We start from the raw sequence: 21,528 nt of genomic DNA, 5'->3' as shown, positions 1-21,528 counted from the left end.
ACATATATATATATATATATATATATATATATATATATATATATATATATATATATATATATATATATATATATATATATATATATATATATATATATATATATATAAGGAGCAACTACTTTCAAACTCAATAAGCAGTGATAAAATAATGGGAAGGGGTGGAATTCCCTTCACACTGTAACTCTTGAAGATCTAAATCAGATAAGAGGAGAAAAGAAACAAAGCAAGATGTTACTATTTCATATATTAGCGGAAACGTTTTGTTTTGTACTTACAGAATAGCATCGATCCAAATCTGCAAGACTAATACTTTTTTAGAAGGATTAGTGATGAAGCTCTTTAAATTGAAAGAGAAGTTCAAAAAGTGACCTCTTATGTTGATTGAAAGAATAATAACGAAAAGTATGACTTACATGAGCAGATATACAATATCGATAGTAATTACAGCTACCAGTGTTACAAAAAATTGGTCAAAAAGGAAAAAAAAATCACATAGTGAAATCGTATTGGTAGAATTACAGTCATTTACTTAAGCCATGAAAATCCAGATTTAAACAAGTAGACTTGAATTATAAAAATAGCCTTAATTGCTAAATTAAACTTGGAAAATAGCCGCCTGGCAATTATTTGAAAATTTAAACACAAGTAAAAGCACCGACACACAAAGCGTGTGTCTATTTTAAATTTGAATTAAAAACCAGTGTAGTAAAAAACACAAAACATTAATAGGTAAAACATTGATCACAAGATTTTTAAAAAAACAATTAATAATTACGGCATGTAATTTATGTTTTACGGCATGTCTTCGATATTAATTGCCAGTCGCCATTGTGGCATTCCAACAAGCTGTTCGTAGAAGAACCGGCTGAGAAGGGAATTCAAAAGTTCAACAGGTAAGGAGAGATGGCAGGTGCCGCGAACATTTAAAATTGGTAGTGTATACTGTCCTACAAATTGGATGTACACAATTGAAAATTTTTTTTAAAACAAATTATTTACTATAAAAAATGCAAAGGAATTGTAACAACGTACATCTAATCACAGACTAAAAGATAGTAGTTCCCATCTCACATCTCGTTCTATTTCGTATTGCAGCAGTTAGCAGAACCAAAATTTTGTCAAATATTGTATATATTGAATAGCAAATACTCTTTTGTACCAATACCTAGCTTTTTTCTGTGTTACTAACGAGAAACAAAATCTCGAGGCTAAAACCCGCGATCGCATTTACCACAGGGTATTTATAAAGTATCTGAACCTTTAAAGTTTATCTACTTTTATATTTTTCAGAATCGAAATTACCAAGAAATTTACTTTAATTCTAAAAACAATAAGCTTATTATTACTAATTGATTCTGCGAAAATTTTATTTTCGAAAGTTACTTTATCCGTAGTCGACTAAAGATTCTGGTTTTCAATCTTATTGCATTATCATCCATTTATTATAGTTAAATATTAAAAAACAAAGTATATTTTGATTTGCAGGTTTTACTGCACTAAGATGTTTTATTAGTTAAAGCTTAATATATCTTAAAATTAACAATTTTTAAATTAAGCTACATACAACTTGTAACGTGAAAATAAATCTCTTCTGTCTTAGGAAGCCACTCTAATGTGGCTTCGTATGGACGCAATATATTAATTCTTTTTCTCTAGCTTCGTTTTTACTATTTTTTCTTCAAAAAGTTGTTAGTGCCCTCTGTCTTTCTTTTCTCTCTCTTTCTGTCGCGTAGAATAAATATTTGCCCTCTCTATTTCTGTCCGACAGACTAAATATTCCGTTCTGTGTTGACAGAAAAGCTCATTCCAATATATATAGGCATATCCTGTGACATCTGTGCTAACTTCATGCAGTCCCTTCCTATTTTCTGTCAATCACCTTTAATGGTGGAATTATTTTTTATTTATAATTGAAATTTATAAAAGAAGGTAGAAATTATAATAAGCTTTATTTTATGGTCTACAACATTCTCTTAGGGTGAGTACTTTCATTGTAATCTTTATTCTATAATTCTGACAGCATTTCCAATATTCATAACCTTACTTCTTTCGAAACCACGTTTCTTGATTATATGCATATAGGGATCTAACCGTCTAATTGGGAGGGCACACAAACAGCCCATTGATGCGATCGTTGCCTTAAGTATCACCCTCACTATATTTATTGTTAAGCATTGGCGGGGTTGATTGTTTCCTGTTTTTAATAAATTTGATTAGGTAAAATTTGTTTTATTTGTTACCAGCTGCTCAATTTGCTCATTTGAACTCACACTTGAGACACTGAGCTAGGCGAAGCATAGACGATAAGCTCCCATGGTTGATTGAGGTATTATTTTTATAATAGTATTTCAATTCTCTTTGGTAGTCTTATCGTTACAACCTTTTAAATCAATTCACGTACTCCAATTTTTATCATGGCTTTTCTCTGTACTAGTACCGTTGTTTCATATTTCCTCTTTCCTTTGGGAAATATCTAATTTTAATGCTTCCTCATTTATTTCCATTTTGTAGTAGGCGCACAGTTCAGACTTCTTTTGGAACTATCTATGATTAGTCGCCAATCACTTAATATGTACTCCAATATACCTGCTTTTTCTAATAGTACATTTATGGCATTTATTCCTGATCTGGAAGTTAAATATTATAGTAGAAAAATATTGGCTCTTAAATTAAGTGCATTTCGAGTTAAATATTCCCGTTCAAAAATTTTTAGAGTGAGTTGTTGAAGTTTCTGAGTAGTTACATCAGAGGCTCTGTAAGTCAGATTATGTTACATTAATTATCAGTAAACAACAATATCCATGTGACAACAAAAAAGAACCATCGAATATTTCAAATATAAATAGACAAGAGAAAAGCTCGGGTTTTTTAGAGAAAAATATTTCGGGTTTCTCATGGGAAAAATATTCCTATGAGAATTTTTGCCTAATCACTTTCATGCAATACCCCAAAATAAGGTTCAAGAGGTTGCCCATGAGAAAAGTTTTTAAAATTTTTTAAACAATTTGTAAAAATTAATATTTTCGGCCCTGACCAAAGTTTTTTTAAATTATTTGTACCATTCTGAACAAAATAAGTCTCTCGTAATTTTTGTGTAAACTTGAGCGTTTTCGAGTATAAACAATTTAAAACAAAAAAAAAACGCAAAATTACGATTTTAAGGCTCAGAAACAACTAAAAAATATTATTTTTGAATTCACCATGGACCTAAGTTCCACCTCAAACCTTGTTCTATCATTTCCCTATATGACAGGATGGGCTGCGGTGTGTAGAAGAGAGAGAACTAGATCTATGCTACAAATTTTTGATGGTTTAAATTCTCATTGTACAAATAAGCGCCCTTCTTGACATGCGCGGTTCATTAACAATTAAAAACAACGATTTAAAACAAAATAAGCCTATAATTTTTATCGGGAGCTGACAAAAAAGAAGTCTTGAACTTAAATTTAGGCACTTAATGATTTCAAAAATAATGTTTTTTATTTGTTTTTGAGCCTTGAAAATCGTTATTTTGCGTTTTTTTTTCACTTTTAAATTATTTATGGCTTAAAAACGATCAACTTTAGAGAAAACTTACAGGAGATCTTTTTTGTTCGTATTGATCATAAAACCTAAAAAAACGAACCTAATGAACCGCGCATGACAGGGCAGGCGCTCATTTATACAATGTGAATTAAAACCAACAAACATTTGTGCCATATACCTTGTTTTTCTCTCTAAAGCCGGACTCATATGTACTCGTGTATGACAACGACTCGTATACTTGGCGAATAATCGTCAGTTAAGTATACTTCTCATGTCGTGTAAGTAAGTTACTAGTACAATTATATGTCACTTATTGGTTTTTCATCTGTACTTGCGAAGTACATACTTGTCTATACTTACAGAGGCGCTTAAATGAAATGTATAAATAATTGGCAGTTACTGAGACTATTTATTTAGTTTTCAAAGACCTCAGGAATGTACAGAAATTTTATTTGTGTGTATTTTTATTAATGAAATGGAGTGGAAAAATGACGTTGTGTTGCAGTTTCGTGACTTTTATAAAAATGAGCCGGTCATTTGGATTATTTATTTATTTAGCGTTTGGCATTTCGACACATCTACAATCTACAATATTACAATAAACATTAGATACAATAAACGTTAAAATTGACTTGATATAAAAATACTTTAATCATGCCAGTTTATAGGCAAACGTCGAGGTTATTTATATAGTTAATCGAATCGTTCGTCGCAAACAGGAAGTCTTGTGAACTGCCCTCGTAGGCTCGCTGGTGTCACGCCTCCATTATGTGCTTGATTGGACCTCGACGCAGCTGCATGACGGTGATGGCAGCTTGCCCCATTTGTGCAACATATTCGCACATCGACCATGTTGAGTTCTGATGCGGTTAAGTGTGCACTAGGTCTTACGTGGTAGGTCAAATCCAGGAGGTGTCTCTGTGATGCAAGGTATGGCTGTATTTGATTGAGATGCCGTTCAATTATGGATTCATTTGGTGATCATGTTGAACCGTATGGCTGCGGCTGATTCTGCAGTTTGTATTGGAGATTTTCTGGAGCGCAGTCGACTTTTGGTTGCATCTTCTATATAGTTATGAATCGGCAGCGCCGTGTTGCTAAGGATCTTGTTATATTCTTTGGTAAGCAGATTGAGTTGGCGAAAAGGTGGTGGTGAAATGTTGCTCAGCACTGGTAGCCAATGTGTTGGTGTAGATTTGATTACTCCAGCGATCATTATTATGGTGTTATTTAGCTAGACATCTATCTTTTTATCGTAAGAACTGTTAATCTATATTGGCGAGCAGCATTTAGCTGCGTAATAAACAAAAGCTAAGCCTGAAGACCTGGGTGTGGATGCCGATGCTCCCCATGTTGTGCCGCAAAGCTTCTGAATAATGTTATTTCTGGTTTTTAACTTCTCAACAGAGCGCAAGACCAAAAGGAAGGCCACGAAAAAGATGGAAGGATGAAGTGGCAGCGGACGCGCAAAATTTGCTAGACGTGAGAACCTGGAGAAGATTGGCGCGGGACCGACAAGGTTGGAGGCATAGTTTGGAGGAGGCCAAGGCCCGATTTGGGTTGTAGCGACATTGGAGAGAGAGAGAGAGAGAGCTTCTTAGAAACTGTGCTTGAATGTCCTCTAAAACTTAACGTTCTGTCCAAGGCCACACCATGCTATTTTGGATGTTTAGTGTAGTTGAGTCGTGTGTTATCAAAGTGAACGTTAAGGGTTCTTGACGCCAGATTTTTGTTTAGGTGAAAGCAGGTTACTTCAGTCTTGAAGGCATTGGAGTGAAGTCTCCATTTGTGAAAGTAATTTCCCATAACCTCTCGGTCTTCCGTAAGAATCTCTTCAGCTTCTTCTAGTGACTTTATTTAGATTAATAAAGCCCAGTTATTAGCATAGCCAAACTTTGTTGATGTTATTGTCGGCATGTCTGCGATGTAAAGGCTAAAACGCAATGGTGTGAGTACCGAGCCCTGTGGCAGACCACTTTTTTGTTTTCTGTGGGTGCTTACTTCGGATCCTATAGTTACTTAAAATACTCTGTCGGTGAGCATATTTACCGTTAATATAGCGGTGAATTTGCAAGTTATAGTGCAGAAGAGTTTATAAATCATTCCTTTTCGTCAGATGGTGTTAAAATCTGCTGACAGATCTATGAACGCAGCAGAACTCTTTAGTTTTCTTTTAAAGCTGGCTTCTCTGTAAGTACAGTGGTCTGTGCAACCACGATTTGGTCTAAAACCTGCTTGCTCAATTGGTATAGCTTTGAGAATTGTTGGGCTTATTCTGTTAAAAATTGGTCTTTCGAGTAGGTAATACATCATAGAGAGTATAATACAAACCAAGATTACAGGACACCTCATTTAAAAGGTCTCCTAATCGCCTTTGTAACTTTGTATCATTAACAGTTATTTGACGTTTTTCTTACGTATATAATGAATCAAATATAAAGGCAGGTTTACACGGATCCAGTAACCGGCACCAGTCGCACTGACACGACAGTGCTGACATAGTAGTGGCATCGTGTAAACATTTTTTTTGCGCCAGTCCAGCGCTGTCTGCTAGCGCTGTTTCTAATAGAGAGCTGATCTATTTTGCACGCCAGTGGCCATTGCCTGCATCCTCTTGAACCCCGCGTTGGCGGTTTTTAAAACAAATACGTGTAAGAACATCGTTCCAGTAGCTGGCCTGCCTGTAAAGAGTACAACAAACGATTGATTTCACCAAGTAGGAACTGGCGTGCCATAGCGGTGCCCTCCCTCGGACAGACAGATGACGCAGGTAGAGGAATTTCCACCTCGCACGTGGACAGGTCGACGCCGAGGATCTCTCCTCTACCACTCTTAAATCTCCAGCCAGGTACGTGCCGAGACACCGACACCCCGATTGGTGGTGTAAAGTCAAAAGAGGTGTGTACGGGCTCAGCTCGTTCAACCTCGCCTGGTTCTCTTGGAATGAGAGTAGAGTGGTCCCCGAGAGTCTCGTCTCGGATACTAGGAATGAAGACCAGTGACCTTGACGCCTAAATGTCTCGAGTGCGTTTCTACAGACCCGACACCTCAAGCGACGGCTCTCCACCTCTCAATTTCTACCCATTAGTCGCCTCTTACGATAGGCAGGGCCTTCTGACCTCGGCCGTATTCTTATCTCTGCGATCCGAACGGAGGAACTGCCGTGCCAGTGAGGCTGTCGCCAGCTAGTAGATACGTGTTAACGTGAAGCTCCAGCGCTGTCCTAGTCAAGCACTGGCAGACCAGATGACTGGCGCCAGTTACTGGATACGTCTAAACCTGCCTTTAGAGAATGTATATCCGTGGTAGCTATATATAAGTACTCCATTTTTTCTATTAGTTTTTGTTTCGGTTATTTATTTATTATTTTGCTACTCAAGACTTTTAGTAAACGTATATATTGTTACGATAAATGTGAGTCATACCCTAAGCGGTAAACACGGGTTCCCGCTTATACCTGCTATTGGAAGTTTTCAGATGGGGATCGAATAATATCGTAGGCGTCCCGGCCGAAGGTTAAAGAAGCAGGCAGAAATTTCTAGATAAACAAATCAGGTATAAAACGGACGATTTGAGTTTTAGAAGGACAGTCAAAAACAAGTGTCGATTAATAAATTGTTCGCGCGGCTATTTAAATTGTAACCGGTGTGAATGTTTTAAATACATTATATTAGTGTAAATAAATTAATATATAAGTGTTTTCTATGTAGATTAAATAAATAAATATATGTAAATAAACTCATAAAGGTAAAGTGAAGAACAATTTTATAATAAATAAAGTTAATAAATTAGAGTTATAAAAACAGTTCAATATTTATTTTCCATCCAGTTTCTTTTCCGTTATTTTTGATCCATTTTAATAAATTTTAGGTCTTAAGCAGTATATTTTGCTTTACTGTATTTTGTCAACATCATATTACATTTTTATTTTTAGAACAAATAAATTTCAATTTATCTAAATATTTTACTTACTTTTTTTTCGTGTTTTATATGTAAATGTTAAACATATTTTTTGTATTTCAGAGTCATAGAAGGTGCAGAATGTTTTGAAGTATTGAAGAGGGATTCACTGCTCCCTTACAGTAGCACACTGCGAGAATTGTAAGTAGAAAACATCAGTATCAAGCCTTTAGTTTAAGTTAGTTCTTTTTTATATGAGCTAAACTTAAAGCCCCCCTAGACTTTAAGAATAAAACCGTTTGTATTTCTGATATATACTGTTTTAAATTGGAACGTTTGAAGAATATATACTATAAAATTTGCTAACGGATGAAATGGAAGGGTCTCAACATCAAAGAAGTATTTGAAAGAAAGTAAATTGTAAATATAAGATTTATTTATTTTTTAAGAGAAAATGAAGTAAATTTTAAATTTAATTTGTTTTCGATTCGGTAAAGGTAAAATCCTTTTTTTCTGTAAAAGGAAATAGGAATTGGAATTAAGAGAGAATAATTATTAAGAATTGGTGCTGCATTTTCATACACTGCTGTTTAGTTTTAAAAATTTGACTTACTTGAATGTATGCAGCATAGAAATATAAAACAGTCTGTCAAAAAAATTTTATACTAATATACATATAGTATGGCATTCAAACTAACACATGATACAGGCTTTTAATTTACCATTATTAATAAATCGCTACAAAAAGATTAAAGGCAAACTCTAAATACTATTATATGGAATTTGGAATAATCTATAAATAATGAAAGGACAAAGAGCAAAACTTAAAAAAAAACAAATTTAGAACATGCCAATTAAAAAACATCCCAATTACGCAAAAGAAATATTGAGGATAGGAACAAACTAGAAAAATAAATTTAAGAAATAAATGAATCTGATATAAAATACTAATAAAAAAGTAAACAGTGGAATAAGAAAGAAAATACAAAGAGCATAATTTGACAGAGAAAATTAAAAACAGTTAAGTGTAACATTTTAACATTGATAAGTTAAACTTTTTGAAGTTTTTGATTTCATAGCATCCGATTTAACCCTAGAATACTAACCATCGTAATTTCTACAACGCCTAGGTCACTGTTATATGATATTGTAAAGGAGGTACGCCAGTTTCTCTCGTCCGTTCATCTATTCTTACATTAGTGTATATCTAGGCGCGTCCAGACTAGCACACGTATGCGGTGAGAAGCCACGCATATGCGTGCGTACTCAAACCATTCGCGCTCAGAGCATTCGTTGAAATTAGAAATCACCGCATATGTATGCGTGCTCAAGGCGCTCCATCCATTCATGAAAAAATGTTTGAGGAGCTGCTTATGGTTAGTGCCGCGTTTGTGGTTATTAGTTCATTAAAAAAGAAAAAAACAAAGGAAAAATAGGCGATGGTGGACAACGCATTTATTTAAAAGAAGAACCCTACAAATGAAGTCCGATTTACTAGTAGATTTGGCGTTAGAATCTAATACTGGACAATTTCTGCTCATTTCCTTCCCATGCATCTTCTTTTTTTGTTTTTGAATAATAAAACTTATTTTGTGGATCCCATAGTATAGGCTTTTCTTCATACAAATCTATTAATAAATCACACATAAATCAATAAAATGAATAAAACTCAATAAATCCGAACTTGTCTTGCAAATGCAACAAATCCCCACGCTCTCCGTCTAAACTGAGCGCGAACGCACACGTTTGTTTCTTTGATGTGTGCAAAAAAACCGACACCACTCTGGCTCGCAGCATGTGTGCTCAAGTCATTCGCGAGAAGCAACGCATACGGCGAGAGGTTACGAAAGCGCCGTCCACATTTGCACACGTATGTGTATTCGTGGCTGCTCGCCGCATGCGTTTGTAGGTCTGTACGCGCCTTAACGTTTTACAAGTACAGTTACGCCTATATGTTAAGTGAAGTGCCTGCAAGAGAGCACAGCTTCTTAAATATTACGAAAGTAAGCAATAACGCTATAATGGCAGAAGTAACGATATTATCAGATTTATATTCTTTTGTAGTGTCAAATATGAATACAAAAATAGAGGCACGCACGGACCTCTCGCGCAGCGGTAGTTGAAAGCTGAGTTGTAATTGTGCCTAAAAGATTAGTGGCCAGATGAATCGGATCACAATTCTGATAAATCAGAAAGTGGATCTGGAACGGAAGATGCCGAATTAGAAGCATTCAGTCCATTTGAATCAGAGTTTGAACCATCAAACGAAAATGACTCAGATTCCGACCACGACTTGCCTTCCAGTAGTAAGAAAATTAAAAAAATCTAAAAAGAATAATGATTTAGAAAAACAGTTTACTTCAGTTTTTTTTAATAGAAAGTAATGGCTCTAAAATCGATAAGGAAAAGAAATGTATTACTCAGAAAACTCCACCAAACGTAAAAGAATCTCCAGAAATTGCAGCTAAAGAGAAGCAAACTAGATTGCTCGGTCAAGTCTAACAGATAAAAATGGACACAGATGGTCCACTCAACCAAAGGCCGCTACTAAAACTCCAAAACGTAACCTCCTACGTGCACAAATGCCCGTAGGCCGTGATAATCTTATACCGAACTGCAAAACGTCATATAAGCTAGGATCATATCTAATAATCGATGAGCAGCTACTGCTTTTAGCGAAAGATGTCCTTTCCGGATGTATATCCCAAACAAGCCAGCCAAATATGAACTGAAAATAGGAATGCTGTATAACGTAGGTACCAGATATATATTTGATGTATAATTATATTTACGAAAGGAAACTCAGACCAATGGGCAGTCTCTAGGAGAATATTATGTATATAAAACAATTAACTCGGGGTGTGTACGGCAGTAACCGTAACATAACCGTGGATTAAAACCTACTTACAATTTAACTATAGTTGGTACTCATGAAATTGGCCATTCCCTATCATGTTTCGATGGCCAATAAAATGGTATCACAAGACCAAAGTTAATAAGTCTGTGATTCTTCTGTCGACAATTCACAATTGTCCAATAGAATGTAATTTAACAGTAAAGACAGATATCATTTAATTTTATAATGCAACTTAGTTCGGATTAAACAAATTTAACCAAATGTGCGGAAACCATTTCTAGAAAAACAAAAAGATGCTCTTTAACAGTTCTATGGCATGTAAAATATAGCTTATATTAACTCTTGCATAATTCATAATTTTAACCAACAACGACAGTACAAAAACACCGTCGCGAAAAAAAAATTATGGCAATTTTGTCTGAACAACTGACCATTTTTTTTTCTCAGCGTAGTAAATCTTACTATGGTTAGTGTACATGAAGGTAAAAATAATGTTAATATACTAGGCTTAAAGTGTTTAAAAAAGAAACTTTTCACACGTGTGTGCACACTTAAAACGTCCACATTTCACTTAGTTTTTATCGTATAAAAATACAATAATGGAACTTAACAACAAAAAAAAAACAATCTAAATTTTCGTATTCCCGTATAATTTCCATTAGTTTTGAAAAAATTAAAACATTTCATTAAATTTCAAAAATTAATGCAATACTAAATTGATTTTTTTTTAATTGAGTGATTTTTAACTCATTAAAATTTTAGCAAAAGTTTTTAATACATACGTAAAGTTAATTTTACGTGAAATAAGATTAATTATCATTATTGTGGAAGTGACTTTAATTTTGTATAATTAAAGTCCCTTCTACTAAATAAGTAAAAGTTTTGTCTTTTAATACCTCGGGTGTTTTCCATCCGAATCACTTTTAGCTGATTCTAAAGCTCTCATTAAATGCTTTTATAAGCTTTATGGGCATTTTCTTTAAAAAAAGCATTTTTTATTTACGTTATTAGATTGAAGGTGAATTCAAATAAACACTAACTTATAATAGGTTGCAACTCGGGTTTTAGAGCCGCGATACAAAAAAAAACATTTGATTTGTTAGGGTGGAAGGATTCTTTATTGTTGTTAGTTTTGGTTAAAATATATTGTTTTTGAGTTATTTTTGAAGAACCATCCAAAACATGCATTTTTTTGGTAGAAAATTAACAATTTTAAGCATGAATATCTTTGAAAATATTAGTTACCGAGAAAAGTTCGTATAGCATTTTTTGCTATAAATCGAATTCTCTGTCGATTTTGGGAGTTATTATGTTATAAAGGTTAAATATTTTTAATTCCCTCTACGGTGATGGTACACATTAATACTGTATAACTTTTTTCTTGTTTCCTATATACTTCATCTAATTTACATACCGTTGCACGTCATCGGCGTCATAGCCCGTGACATTACATGATACCAACACGAAATATTTAGGCGGTAGGTGTGTTCTTTTTTAGAATCACTTTGCCGAGTATACTGGCATTACAGCCACGAGACATATTTTATTATATACGCGTAGAACTGGTATTTATAGATTTCTATTAATGTTAACAAAGAAATAGACAACAATATGTTTCATTTAATTTGTATAAATGCATTATAAAGCGTTTTTATGAAGAACATTTTTTCGGAACACACTGTAACTGTAATCGAACGAAGGTAAAATTTTGGCATAAATTGGTAACACTTATTTGACAGTTGCGGTGTTGACACTTTTTGTACTTTATTATTTTAAATTTTAAAGTGAATACCTCGTGTTTTATATTTTTACCTATTTAATAAAACGAGGCTATGGAGAAAAGAACCCTGCGAGATGGAGACTGGAATGACAGGGAAAATTGGAGAAAACGGTTGAGTGAAGGAAGACAGTGAAAACTGTGGAAATCCTTAGTAGTAGTAGTAGTCATGTATAGTTGTTCATGTTGGAAGTCTTGCTATAGAAAAAAATGTGGTATTGCACACGACGATAAAATCGCATTATCTTCTCGAGAATAATTAGCGTCTCGACTGACGTCTCAGCGCTAAAAAACGCTCTAGAAAATAAAGTACAATTTAATCGTCTTGTATAATAAATAACTATTATTGTTGTTCAACTTTGTTTTTATAAATTTTTGTTTATGGCACAGTGAAATAAAGGGATGTACCCTGTAATATGTGTATTTGTTTTTTGACTTTAATCATATTGTTGAAAATGTTTGATTTTAATGAACGTATGTTGGAAATAATACTTTATCGTTGTTTTTTTTTATAGTACATAAAAAATATTTAATAATATTTACTGAGAGAAAAAATATATTTTATTTTATGTAGGAAACTTAAATATAACATTTTAATATACTTACTTTTAGATTTAGCTTTTTAGACTATTTATTTATACGAAATATAAGTATTTCGTATTAGTTTTATGCAGACTTTTAACTTAAAATAGTCATTTATCGCAATTAATTTCGATTTTCCTATTTTAGATATTATTAAGATATTGTAACTTAATTTAGATTTGTTATTCAAGATTACAAAATCCTAACGCCTTGGGAAATTTTAGAGCGCACAGAGGCTGGAGAATTTCGTCATTTATTTAAGGACCTTCTAAAAATGGAATTCTTGGAGTGTTTAAGTCAATGGTTTGAAAGAACGAACAAATTAATTGAAATAAACGCTATGGAAGAGTAACCGTGTTAACGAACTAGTAAATTACTTAACAAAAATGGTGTTGGGTCTGACATAAAGGGTAATTTCTAATTTATAGGTTAAAAAGTAGATGCAAAAGTCAATTATAATAATATTTGCAAAAGTATATGATCCCTTTCCCATTTCAGTTTTCACACTTTTAAAATTTACTGTTTATGGCGATTACCATAAACAAATCATAATCTATATGTTTTTGTGTTCCTATATTAATTATTATGGCGTTTTTTATTTTTAAAACGTTACCCTTATTACACTTTTTCATAATTATCTTAAAACAAGACTTAGCTGGGTAAAAATATCATAAAAAACAAATGTTAAATAAATGCCATATAGATATGTATTTTGTAATATTATAAAGCCTGTTGCAGTTTGTTAGATTTAAAATGGGTAGAGATAAAGTTATCGATGAGAACATTTATTCAATCATCATTAGATTTTTTAATTTTGTAAAATTCAATACAAAAATCGCGAATATGTTTAAATTATCCGGGTATAGAGTAAGAAATATAGTTAGAAGATACAAAACCTCAGGTTTGGTAATCACAAATCACAGAAATGTGGAAAAAAGGCAAATAACCAAAGCAGATTAAAGGGCATTAAGACGCAGTATTCACCATCATTATTGTCGTTGGGTTTGAACGTGCTTTCTAAATGATCTGCAAATCTGTCTGCTTTCTGTTCGTTACTTCCAGCCCAGTTGCCGTTTTCCAACTTGATAGGAGGAGAATGAATAATTGGTCTCTTCATTTTTTTTGTTGCCTTCCATAACGAATAATATGTGTTCTGGTCAGCTGTTAAACTACTTACAAAGGAATCAATTGTTAAATTATTTATATTCTGTATTTATATACATCTCGCTTTTTAGTTTATGTGTATCATTATTTAGACTAGTTTTGTCTCGTGGAGCTCTGTATTGCTGCCATTTTTTTCTTAACTTTATTTTTTCTACTCAGTTCTTTGATTTATTTTGGATAGTTGTTTCCTTTTGTTCTAGAAGTTATTGTGGGAGTATTTTCCCAAGCTTCCTGTTGGATATTTTTTATAAAAACTTCTAATTCATGATCAAGTTGGCTCGTATTTCTCAATGGCATAGCAAGATTAATTTTGTATTCAAGGTTTATTTATTTTAAAGATCTTTCAGTCAGTTTTTTTATTAGTCAATATTTGATTGAACTCTTTTTTAATCACTGTATCACTCATAGTTAAAATTGTCGATGCGTGATCAAAGTTTATGATCCAGCCGTCATTCATATCCAGACAGTTAGCTGATATATTTGTGTAAATAAAGAAATTTATCAGTATCTATAAAGTAAAACTCTACAAAACAATAATACTCCCAGTCCTAACATATGGTTCAGAAACCTGGACTTTAACAAAAAGTAATGAAAACATGTTAGGATGTTTCGAAAGAAAAATACTAAGGCGCATCTATGGAGCGGTAAATGAAAATGGTGTCTGGAGAAGACGATACAACTTCGAACTCTATAGGATATACAAGGAACCAGATATCGTAAACACATAAAGATAGGACGTCTGAGGTGGGTAGGCCATGTAATGCGGATGGAGCAAACCGACCCAGCTAGAAAAACGCTCCTTGATAGACCTATCGGTCAAAGAAGAAGAGGAAGACAAAGAACAAGATTCCTAGATAACATCGATGAAGACATGAGAAATATGGAAATACGTGCTTGGCGGAGGAAGGCGATGGATAGGGACGACTGGAGAAAAATTCTTGGGGAGGCTAGGATCCACACAGGGTTGTAAAGCCAAAATGATGATTGGGAAATCTATCAGGTCTTAATTTTGTTTCTATTGGTAGGCCAGTATGTTGGTCTACCAGTAGATATTACTTGACCTTTTTGCTCTCTAATAGCTGACAATAGTTGTTTTCCTTTATTTGTAATTAGCCTAGATCTCCAGGGGGTATTTTTTGCATTAAAGTCGCCACAGATGGTGTGTTTTTTTCCCAAAGTGTTCATAAACTCTTTATATTGTTCTCTGTTAATGGAGTATCTCGGAGGCCAATATTAAACTTATATTTACGGTGTGTGTTTTCATCTTCACAGATACTGTTGTAGCTTGTATGTGCTTAGTTGCATATTTTAATTCCTCCTTATGCAAGATGTTATTTTTAATTATGATAACGCTTCTTCCTTGAGCTGCATTATCTGGATGTACAGTAGAATATACTGTATAACCCCTAAATTTTATATATAACTATTTAGTAAAATATGTTCCAAAAACGAGACACAGATCAATTTTCTCATTGTCTAGTACTACTAACTCGATCTGACGTAGTAACAGTTCGGAGATCCTTAGCCATTTCTGATTTTCGGAATAGCTTCTTTAGCGTTATACTCTACTCGAGTAACTCTTATATCGATTTGAGTTATTTTTTCATCAATCTTGGTGAGCTTTTTCAATATCATTTTAATGTAATATTAGTTTCTTTTTCTTGTTGCGATGGTGCATGTCTCCTTGCATTTTTTGTTACGCATCGCTGTAACTTCTATTTTCACTGATCTCTACTGTTTTTAGTTTTTTTGCTTTCAATAACCCTATGGGGCGCTTTTATAACATTGTCTTTGTCTGATCTCTGGTTTCTCATTGGTATCTCACAGGTATCTTTTTTACGTTTTTTGTTAGTTTTCCTGTTTTCATTTCTTATCAAGCCAATTTCGTACGCTTATCGGTGCATTATTCGAGTTTATCTGCTTTTAATTTTTTTCCTGATTCATCAGCACTTGCGGTTAACCCTGTATGTTGTTCGACTTTTTCCAGCTGTGCTAATCTATTTTCCATATCGGCGATTATTTGACTAAACTGTTGATTCATTGTCCTTATTAAGTCTCTTAACATTTTCTTCTGACTGACACCATGCATTATAAAACTACTACTCATTTTGTGAACGTTGTGTATTCTCTGCGAACATCACATTATTTTGTTGGATTACTAGTGCGTCTGTTTCGGTATGAATAGGAAACAATATTTTATTATTATTATAAATATTTGGCGTACATACGTCTACTTGAATTTATTGTGATAGCTTTCAGCCATGGCTGTTGATATTACTCACGACTAATGCTATCGTAATTACTACTTAATTACCACTGAGTAGATAGCGAAGCTCTCAAAACGTCTGTACAGTTGAACAGTCAAATGAATATTAATTATGGATAATGTCAATATTCCTGAGTTTCCAGGTGACAAATTAATGAGGTATACTTACAAATATGAAATAAATTTTAAAGAGTATAGATACAGACAATTTTGAAATAAGAAATAATCATTTAGATTTAAATCAACAATCAGAAATTAAGAAACTGATTAATAAATATAAATCAGTATTTGCTAAAGACAGACATAATGTAAGCCCTGTAAGGGATTACACAGCTCATATTGATTTAACGGTAGATAAATACTGCTCCAAACGGACATACAGATGTACCATTGACGACAAAAAAGAGATAAAAACTCAAATAGTAGATATATTAAAAAAAAATTAATTTAATAATAATAGTCCATATTGTTCTGAAGCTATTTTCTTGTGGCATTTTAAATTAATTACTATTTAACTGGGAATAAGCCACAATTAAAGGTTAAAATACGTTTATTGACGTTTCAATTTCCACTTCGGAAATCGTTCTCAAAATACAAACATTAGTAAATTAAACTTTAAGTTTAATTTACTAATGTTTGTATTTTGAGAACGATTTCCGAAGTGGAAATTGAAACGTCAATTAACGTATTTTAACCTTTAATTGTGGCTTATTCCCAGTTAAATAGTAATTAATAATAGTCCATTTTTTGCTCCAGTAACTTTCGCATACAAAAACGAGAAGACAGAAAAACAAGACTGCATAGATTTTAGGGAACTAAATAAAATTGTTATCTCACAGTCACAACCTTTTGCATTAATGGTAAAAAATAGAAATTGTAAATATTTTTCCACTTACGACATAATATAAGCATTCTAGTCAATACCTATGAGGGAAAACATACATAAGGGATAAACGGCATTTTGGACCTAAGAAATTTATATATGTATATATATATATATATATATATATATATATATATATATATATATATATAAAGAGGAGATTCTTAAGGATGCAGTCTATTTGGCCCAGACAAAGAAAACTCTTAAACTCTTTGACTTTCTGTCAAGCTTTCGAATTTATTTTTAATTCTTTTTGAAAACATCTGTTGATAACAAATAAATATAAAAATTATGTAGTTATAAATAAAAATTTTCTTACACACAATCACACACATATTAATATTTAAAAAAAAAATTTCTTAAAATTATATTGTCATGTCATTGTCATGTTGTGTTGAATACATATTATATGAATGAATATACAGTTATTTTATGTGGACGGCAAAAACAAGAAACAATAGTTTTTATTATTATTAATTTGATTGTCGATGAATTTTTCTAATGTTGGGTTGTCGATAAAAAATTAGATTATGACGTTATGTCAATTGTTTGTTGATATGTTCGTATATAACAATAAATGTTACATAATTTGTCAATATCTGATTTTCTATTTATACATTTTTTCTTTTTCTGTATATGTATCATTTCTAAAAATAACCGCTTCTGTTCATTTTTCTGCCTCTCTAGACACTTGTGAAAAATTAAATGAGTAATTTAGATTGATGGAGTGGTCGGCTAATGCACAAGCTTGTGATTTGTTTGTTTTTACATCACTTTTGTGAGAAACGATTCAGCTGTAATGTACGAGAAGTTTTGCCTATATAAACCTTATCACAGTCTGAGCAAGGTATTTGATATACTACTTTAGAACTTTCCTTGGTTGTTAAAAGATCTTTAGTTTTAGTGTATAAATGTGCTATGGTTTTGACATTTCTAGTGGCAATTTTTATATTTTCTAATCCTTTAAATAATTGGAGAAGTTTCGGTGTTAAGAATGGAATATAAGGTAAAGATCCAAAAGTTTGTGGTGTTATTGATACTAAGGTGTTAACTGTCAGGCTATTGTTTAATTCTTGGCTTGCCGTTTTTACTCTGATTTGTTTTTTATTGTTGGTATTGCTGATGAATGTGATGGAGGCTGGAGAGTTTGCAGTACTAAAAATAAATTTATGAAGTAGGTCTACGGTTTAGAAGAGTTTTCCATTAGTATGTTTTTTAGTCTCTTCAAGCTATGTTCTCTATATGCTGGTTGAGATATTTCTGTTTTGAGACTACTGTCATGTGTGCGGTGGACAATTATATCCAAAAAAGGTAGACTGTTATTTTGTTCTCTTTCTGCAGTGAATTGTAATTGGCTACATTGGTTGTTAACACGTTCGCGGACACCTAGTTTTTATAGGGGGTCGCAAAAAACGCACTTGTAAAAATCTTAAAATTTGTTATTTTTCTGTCATAAAAAAGTAGGTTCATAATATTTTAGAATGTTTAGGTTGTTTTTTATAAAAAAAAAGAAGGTGCGGTAAATGCCGGTATGTCCATATATGTCACAAAAGTTGTGCAACTGGACAAAGCGGTACATGCCGCTCTCGATTAGTAAATGCAACTAAATCTTTATTTCTGTAGAAAATAATAAAGAAATATTCTTATAACGAAAATATAATACAGAGATACGCTTATATTAAAAAATTTAATTTTTGTGGTACAGTTCAAAACACGGTACAATGCAAAGTGCTGGTTTATCGGCACACGTTTTAAACAAGTATCTGGTTTCCTTGCGTTTTTCGTTTCGTAAACACCACTTGCATCTCACATGGTGAGTTTTGCGGGGTTCTGTAGGGTGTGGAATTATATCTGGAAAGTGTTGTTCATTGTAAGGGTTGACAACTATATTCGCTTCCATTCGAGGTCGTTTTCCGCCGTGCAAAGCTCCCTTATGCATCAGTTTTATCCCATCATTCATATCTTCTGGAATGTTCAATAATTCTCTTACCAAATTTTCTTTGTATTTCAAAAGGGTCAGTTTTACATTTTTGTGCATCTTCATTGCATAGTAGGAATTTTCCATATAGCTACATCCAGTAAGTGAAACATCACTTTTTTGTATCACCTGACAGTTTTCCGTGGAGAAGAATAATAACTCACCATTTGATCGCTCCTATCTATTCCTGACATGTACTCATTGTACCTAGCAACTTCTTTAGGTTTTATTACTGTCTTTTTAAACCTGTTCTGTACATTTATAAGTTTTGGGTGATATTTGGTTGTTATGCAGAGTACTTCCCTTTCATCCTTCCACTTTGAAATATAGATGCTACCGTCTCTTCGCCATTTGTGTTCTCCTTTCTTTAGATTGGTGTTTACAAGAGCTTTTGGATTTCCTTTTCTGTTTCGTCTAAGAGTTCCTGTCGAATGAGTTTTTCTTTCCAAAAGGGATTTTGACAGCAAAATGCTGTTTTAGAAGTTATCAAGGAATAAATGATGGCCTTTATCCAAATAAGGTTCCATAAGTTGCAGTACTAATGACTCAATTTTAGATATTCCTTCTACATCTTCGGATTTTCCTTTATAAATTTTTATATCCAATACGTATCCGTCTGGTCTACATAGCTCGTAGAACTTAATGCCATATTTTCCTCTTTTTCCTTTGATATACACCCGAAAACTCAGACGACCACGAAAAAGAAGCAATGATTTATCTAGTGACATTTCTTCTGCAGGGTAATAAGCTTTTTGAAAATTGAGTAATAGTTTATCGAGCAGAGGATTGACTTTTTTCAGTGGATCAGTTCCTGTTGTTTCCTCTTTACAAGCACAGCTAAAACACCGCAGCATTTCTTCAAATCTTCTACCACATAGGGTGTAATGAAAAACTGGTGCATAATAAAGTGGATTCATTGAAAAAAACTTCCTTACAGAGGGGTATTTTATTTGACCCTGTAATATGCATATAGCTAAAAATGATTGAAGTTCCTTCATAGTAAATGGCCTAATGGATGCTTGTCTGCTGTATTTTTGCTTGGGCCTATTTACATTAGTCAATATTTCAATGTATTTGTTCATTGAATAAAAAATTAGCTGCATAATTTCTTGATCCCAAAATTTAAAAAAATAGTCTGTAGCTTTAGGAGTATCTGTGTCAAAATTAAGATGATGGCCACTTTGGGAATCGTCAAACAGAAAATCTGGAATATCTGCGGCAATCTCATCCCACTCGTTATCATTTCCAATATCGCCCACCTCTAGCAAATTTTGTATATCATTACCTGTTTCGTCATTTTCTGGCTCAACTCTCTCTTCGTGATTTTCGTTTGAAAACAGATTCTCGTTTGCCAACGAATCTTCACCACTACTGGGTTAATATGATGGATCTTGTAAATCATCATCAGAGCTATAAGGTTCTGATTCAGAACTTTCAAATTCATCTGTGCTCACTTCATCCATAAGTCCAAGAAGCCTTGCTTCTTCTCTAGAATCCATTTTCTGTATAAACAAAAAATAGTATATTTACCGAAAATATAACCACAAAATTTTATTACTGTCTCTACTACTGATAAGCAGCATACAAATTACTAAATAACACAATCGTAATAAAATAATTACTTACTTTTATTATTCTCCAACAAATCTAGTCAAAATAAACAAAACACCAACAAAAAACAACAAAAATGAAGTGATATAGTACCACGTGCTCGCCGCCTAACACACTTCTAATATTTCAAAGCTAAACTGACCGACACGGATAATTCACAATATTTTATGTTATTTGCTGGGACACCTAAGGTGCTTGAATAGTATTTCATGTACAAAAATGTGCGTGGTAAGCCGCTTTGCGTTTTGGCAGTTCTCAACATTAGATCCGGCATATACCGCTTTGTCCGCGAACGTGTTAAAAATATTTAAGACCTCAGTTATTTTGTCATTGGGTACTGCTATATAGGATTAAATCATCTACAAAACGTTTAACAAATGGAATATGAAAAGGTATTATTTTTAAGTATTCCTCAATGAGATCATCAAGAGCATAATTGAAAATGATTGGTGATGATGAGCTTCCCATAGGAGTGCCTGATGTTTGTTTGTAATAACTTTTATTAAATTTTCATATATTGGTATCAAAAATGAAATATATTTCTTTTAATGTATTTAAATTCAATGTACAATGATTTGTAAATTGAATTTAAATACATTAATCCGACCACTCCATCAACCTAAATCACACATTAAATTTATCACAAGCTTGACACATATATAAAAAATAAAAATCGATACTTATTTCTAATTAAAAAAATTAAATGTATTCCCGAAATTGGAATAATACTAAAAATATCTCGGAAAATAAGAAGTTTAGGTATAGGGAATGCTGTATAAAAATGATAGAGTATCATAAATACAATATCTTTAAAAAATAAAATCAGGGTGATCCATTTAAAAAAATTAAGAAAATCGTAATTTCGTTTTGTAGTTTACCCTGTATAAAAATTTTAGTCAATGATTTTAATTAAAATTTATTTAAAAACTACAATATATTGTGTATTTACCTTATTATATAAAATAAATAATTGTTTATGCATTAC

General features: G+C 32.8%; 1 protein-coding gene across 3 annotated transcripts in view; it reads left to right on the top strand.

Moving 5' to 3' along the window:
- The window catches only part of LOC140441806 (lutropin-choriogonadotropic hormone receptor-like), a 477,770-nt gene that overhangs the window by 185,359 nt on the left and 270,883 nt on the right, over positions 1 to 21,528 (top strand). For all 3 annotated transcript variants that reach the window (XM_072532733.1, XM_072532734.1, XM_072532732.1), the window contains exon 3: positions 7,549 to 7,626. In XM_072532733.1, coding sequence (XP_072388834.1) covers positions 7,549 to 7,626 — 78 coding nt within the window. The remainder of the gene's footprint in view (positions 1 to 7,548; positions 7,627 to 21,528) is intronic.

The sequence above is a fragment of the Diabrotica undecimpunctata genome, chromosome 5 (assembly GCF_040954645.1).
Source record: "Diabrotica undecimpunctata isolate CICGRU chromosome 5, icDiaUnde3, whole genome shotgun sequence".
In the NCBI taxonomy this organism is placed as follows: Eukaryota; Metazoa; Arthropoda; class Insecta; order Coleoptera; family Chrysomelidae; genus Diabrotica; species Diabrotica undecimpunctata.
This window is presented reverse-complemented; position numbering and strand designations above follow the sequence as displayed.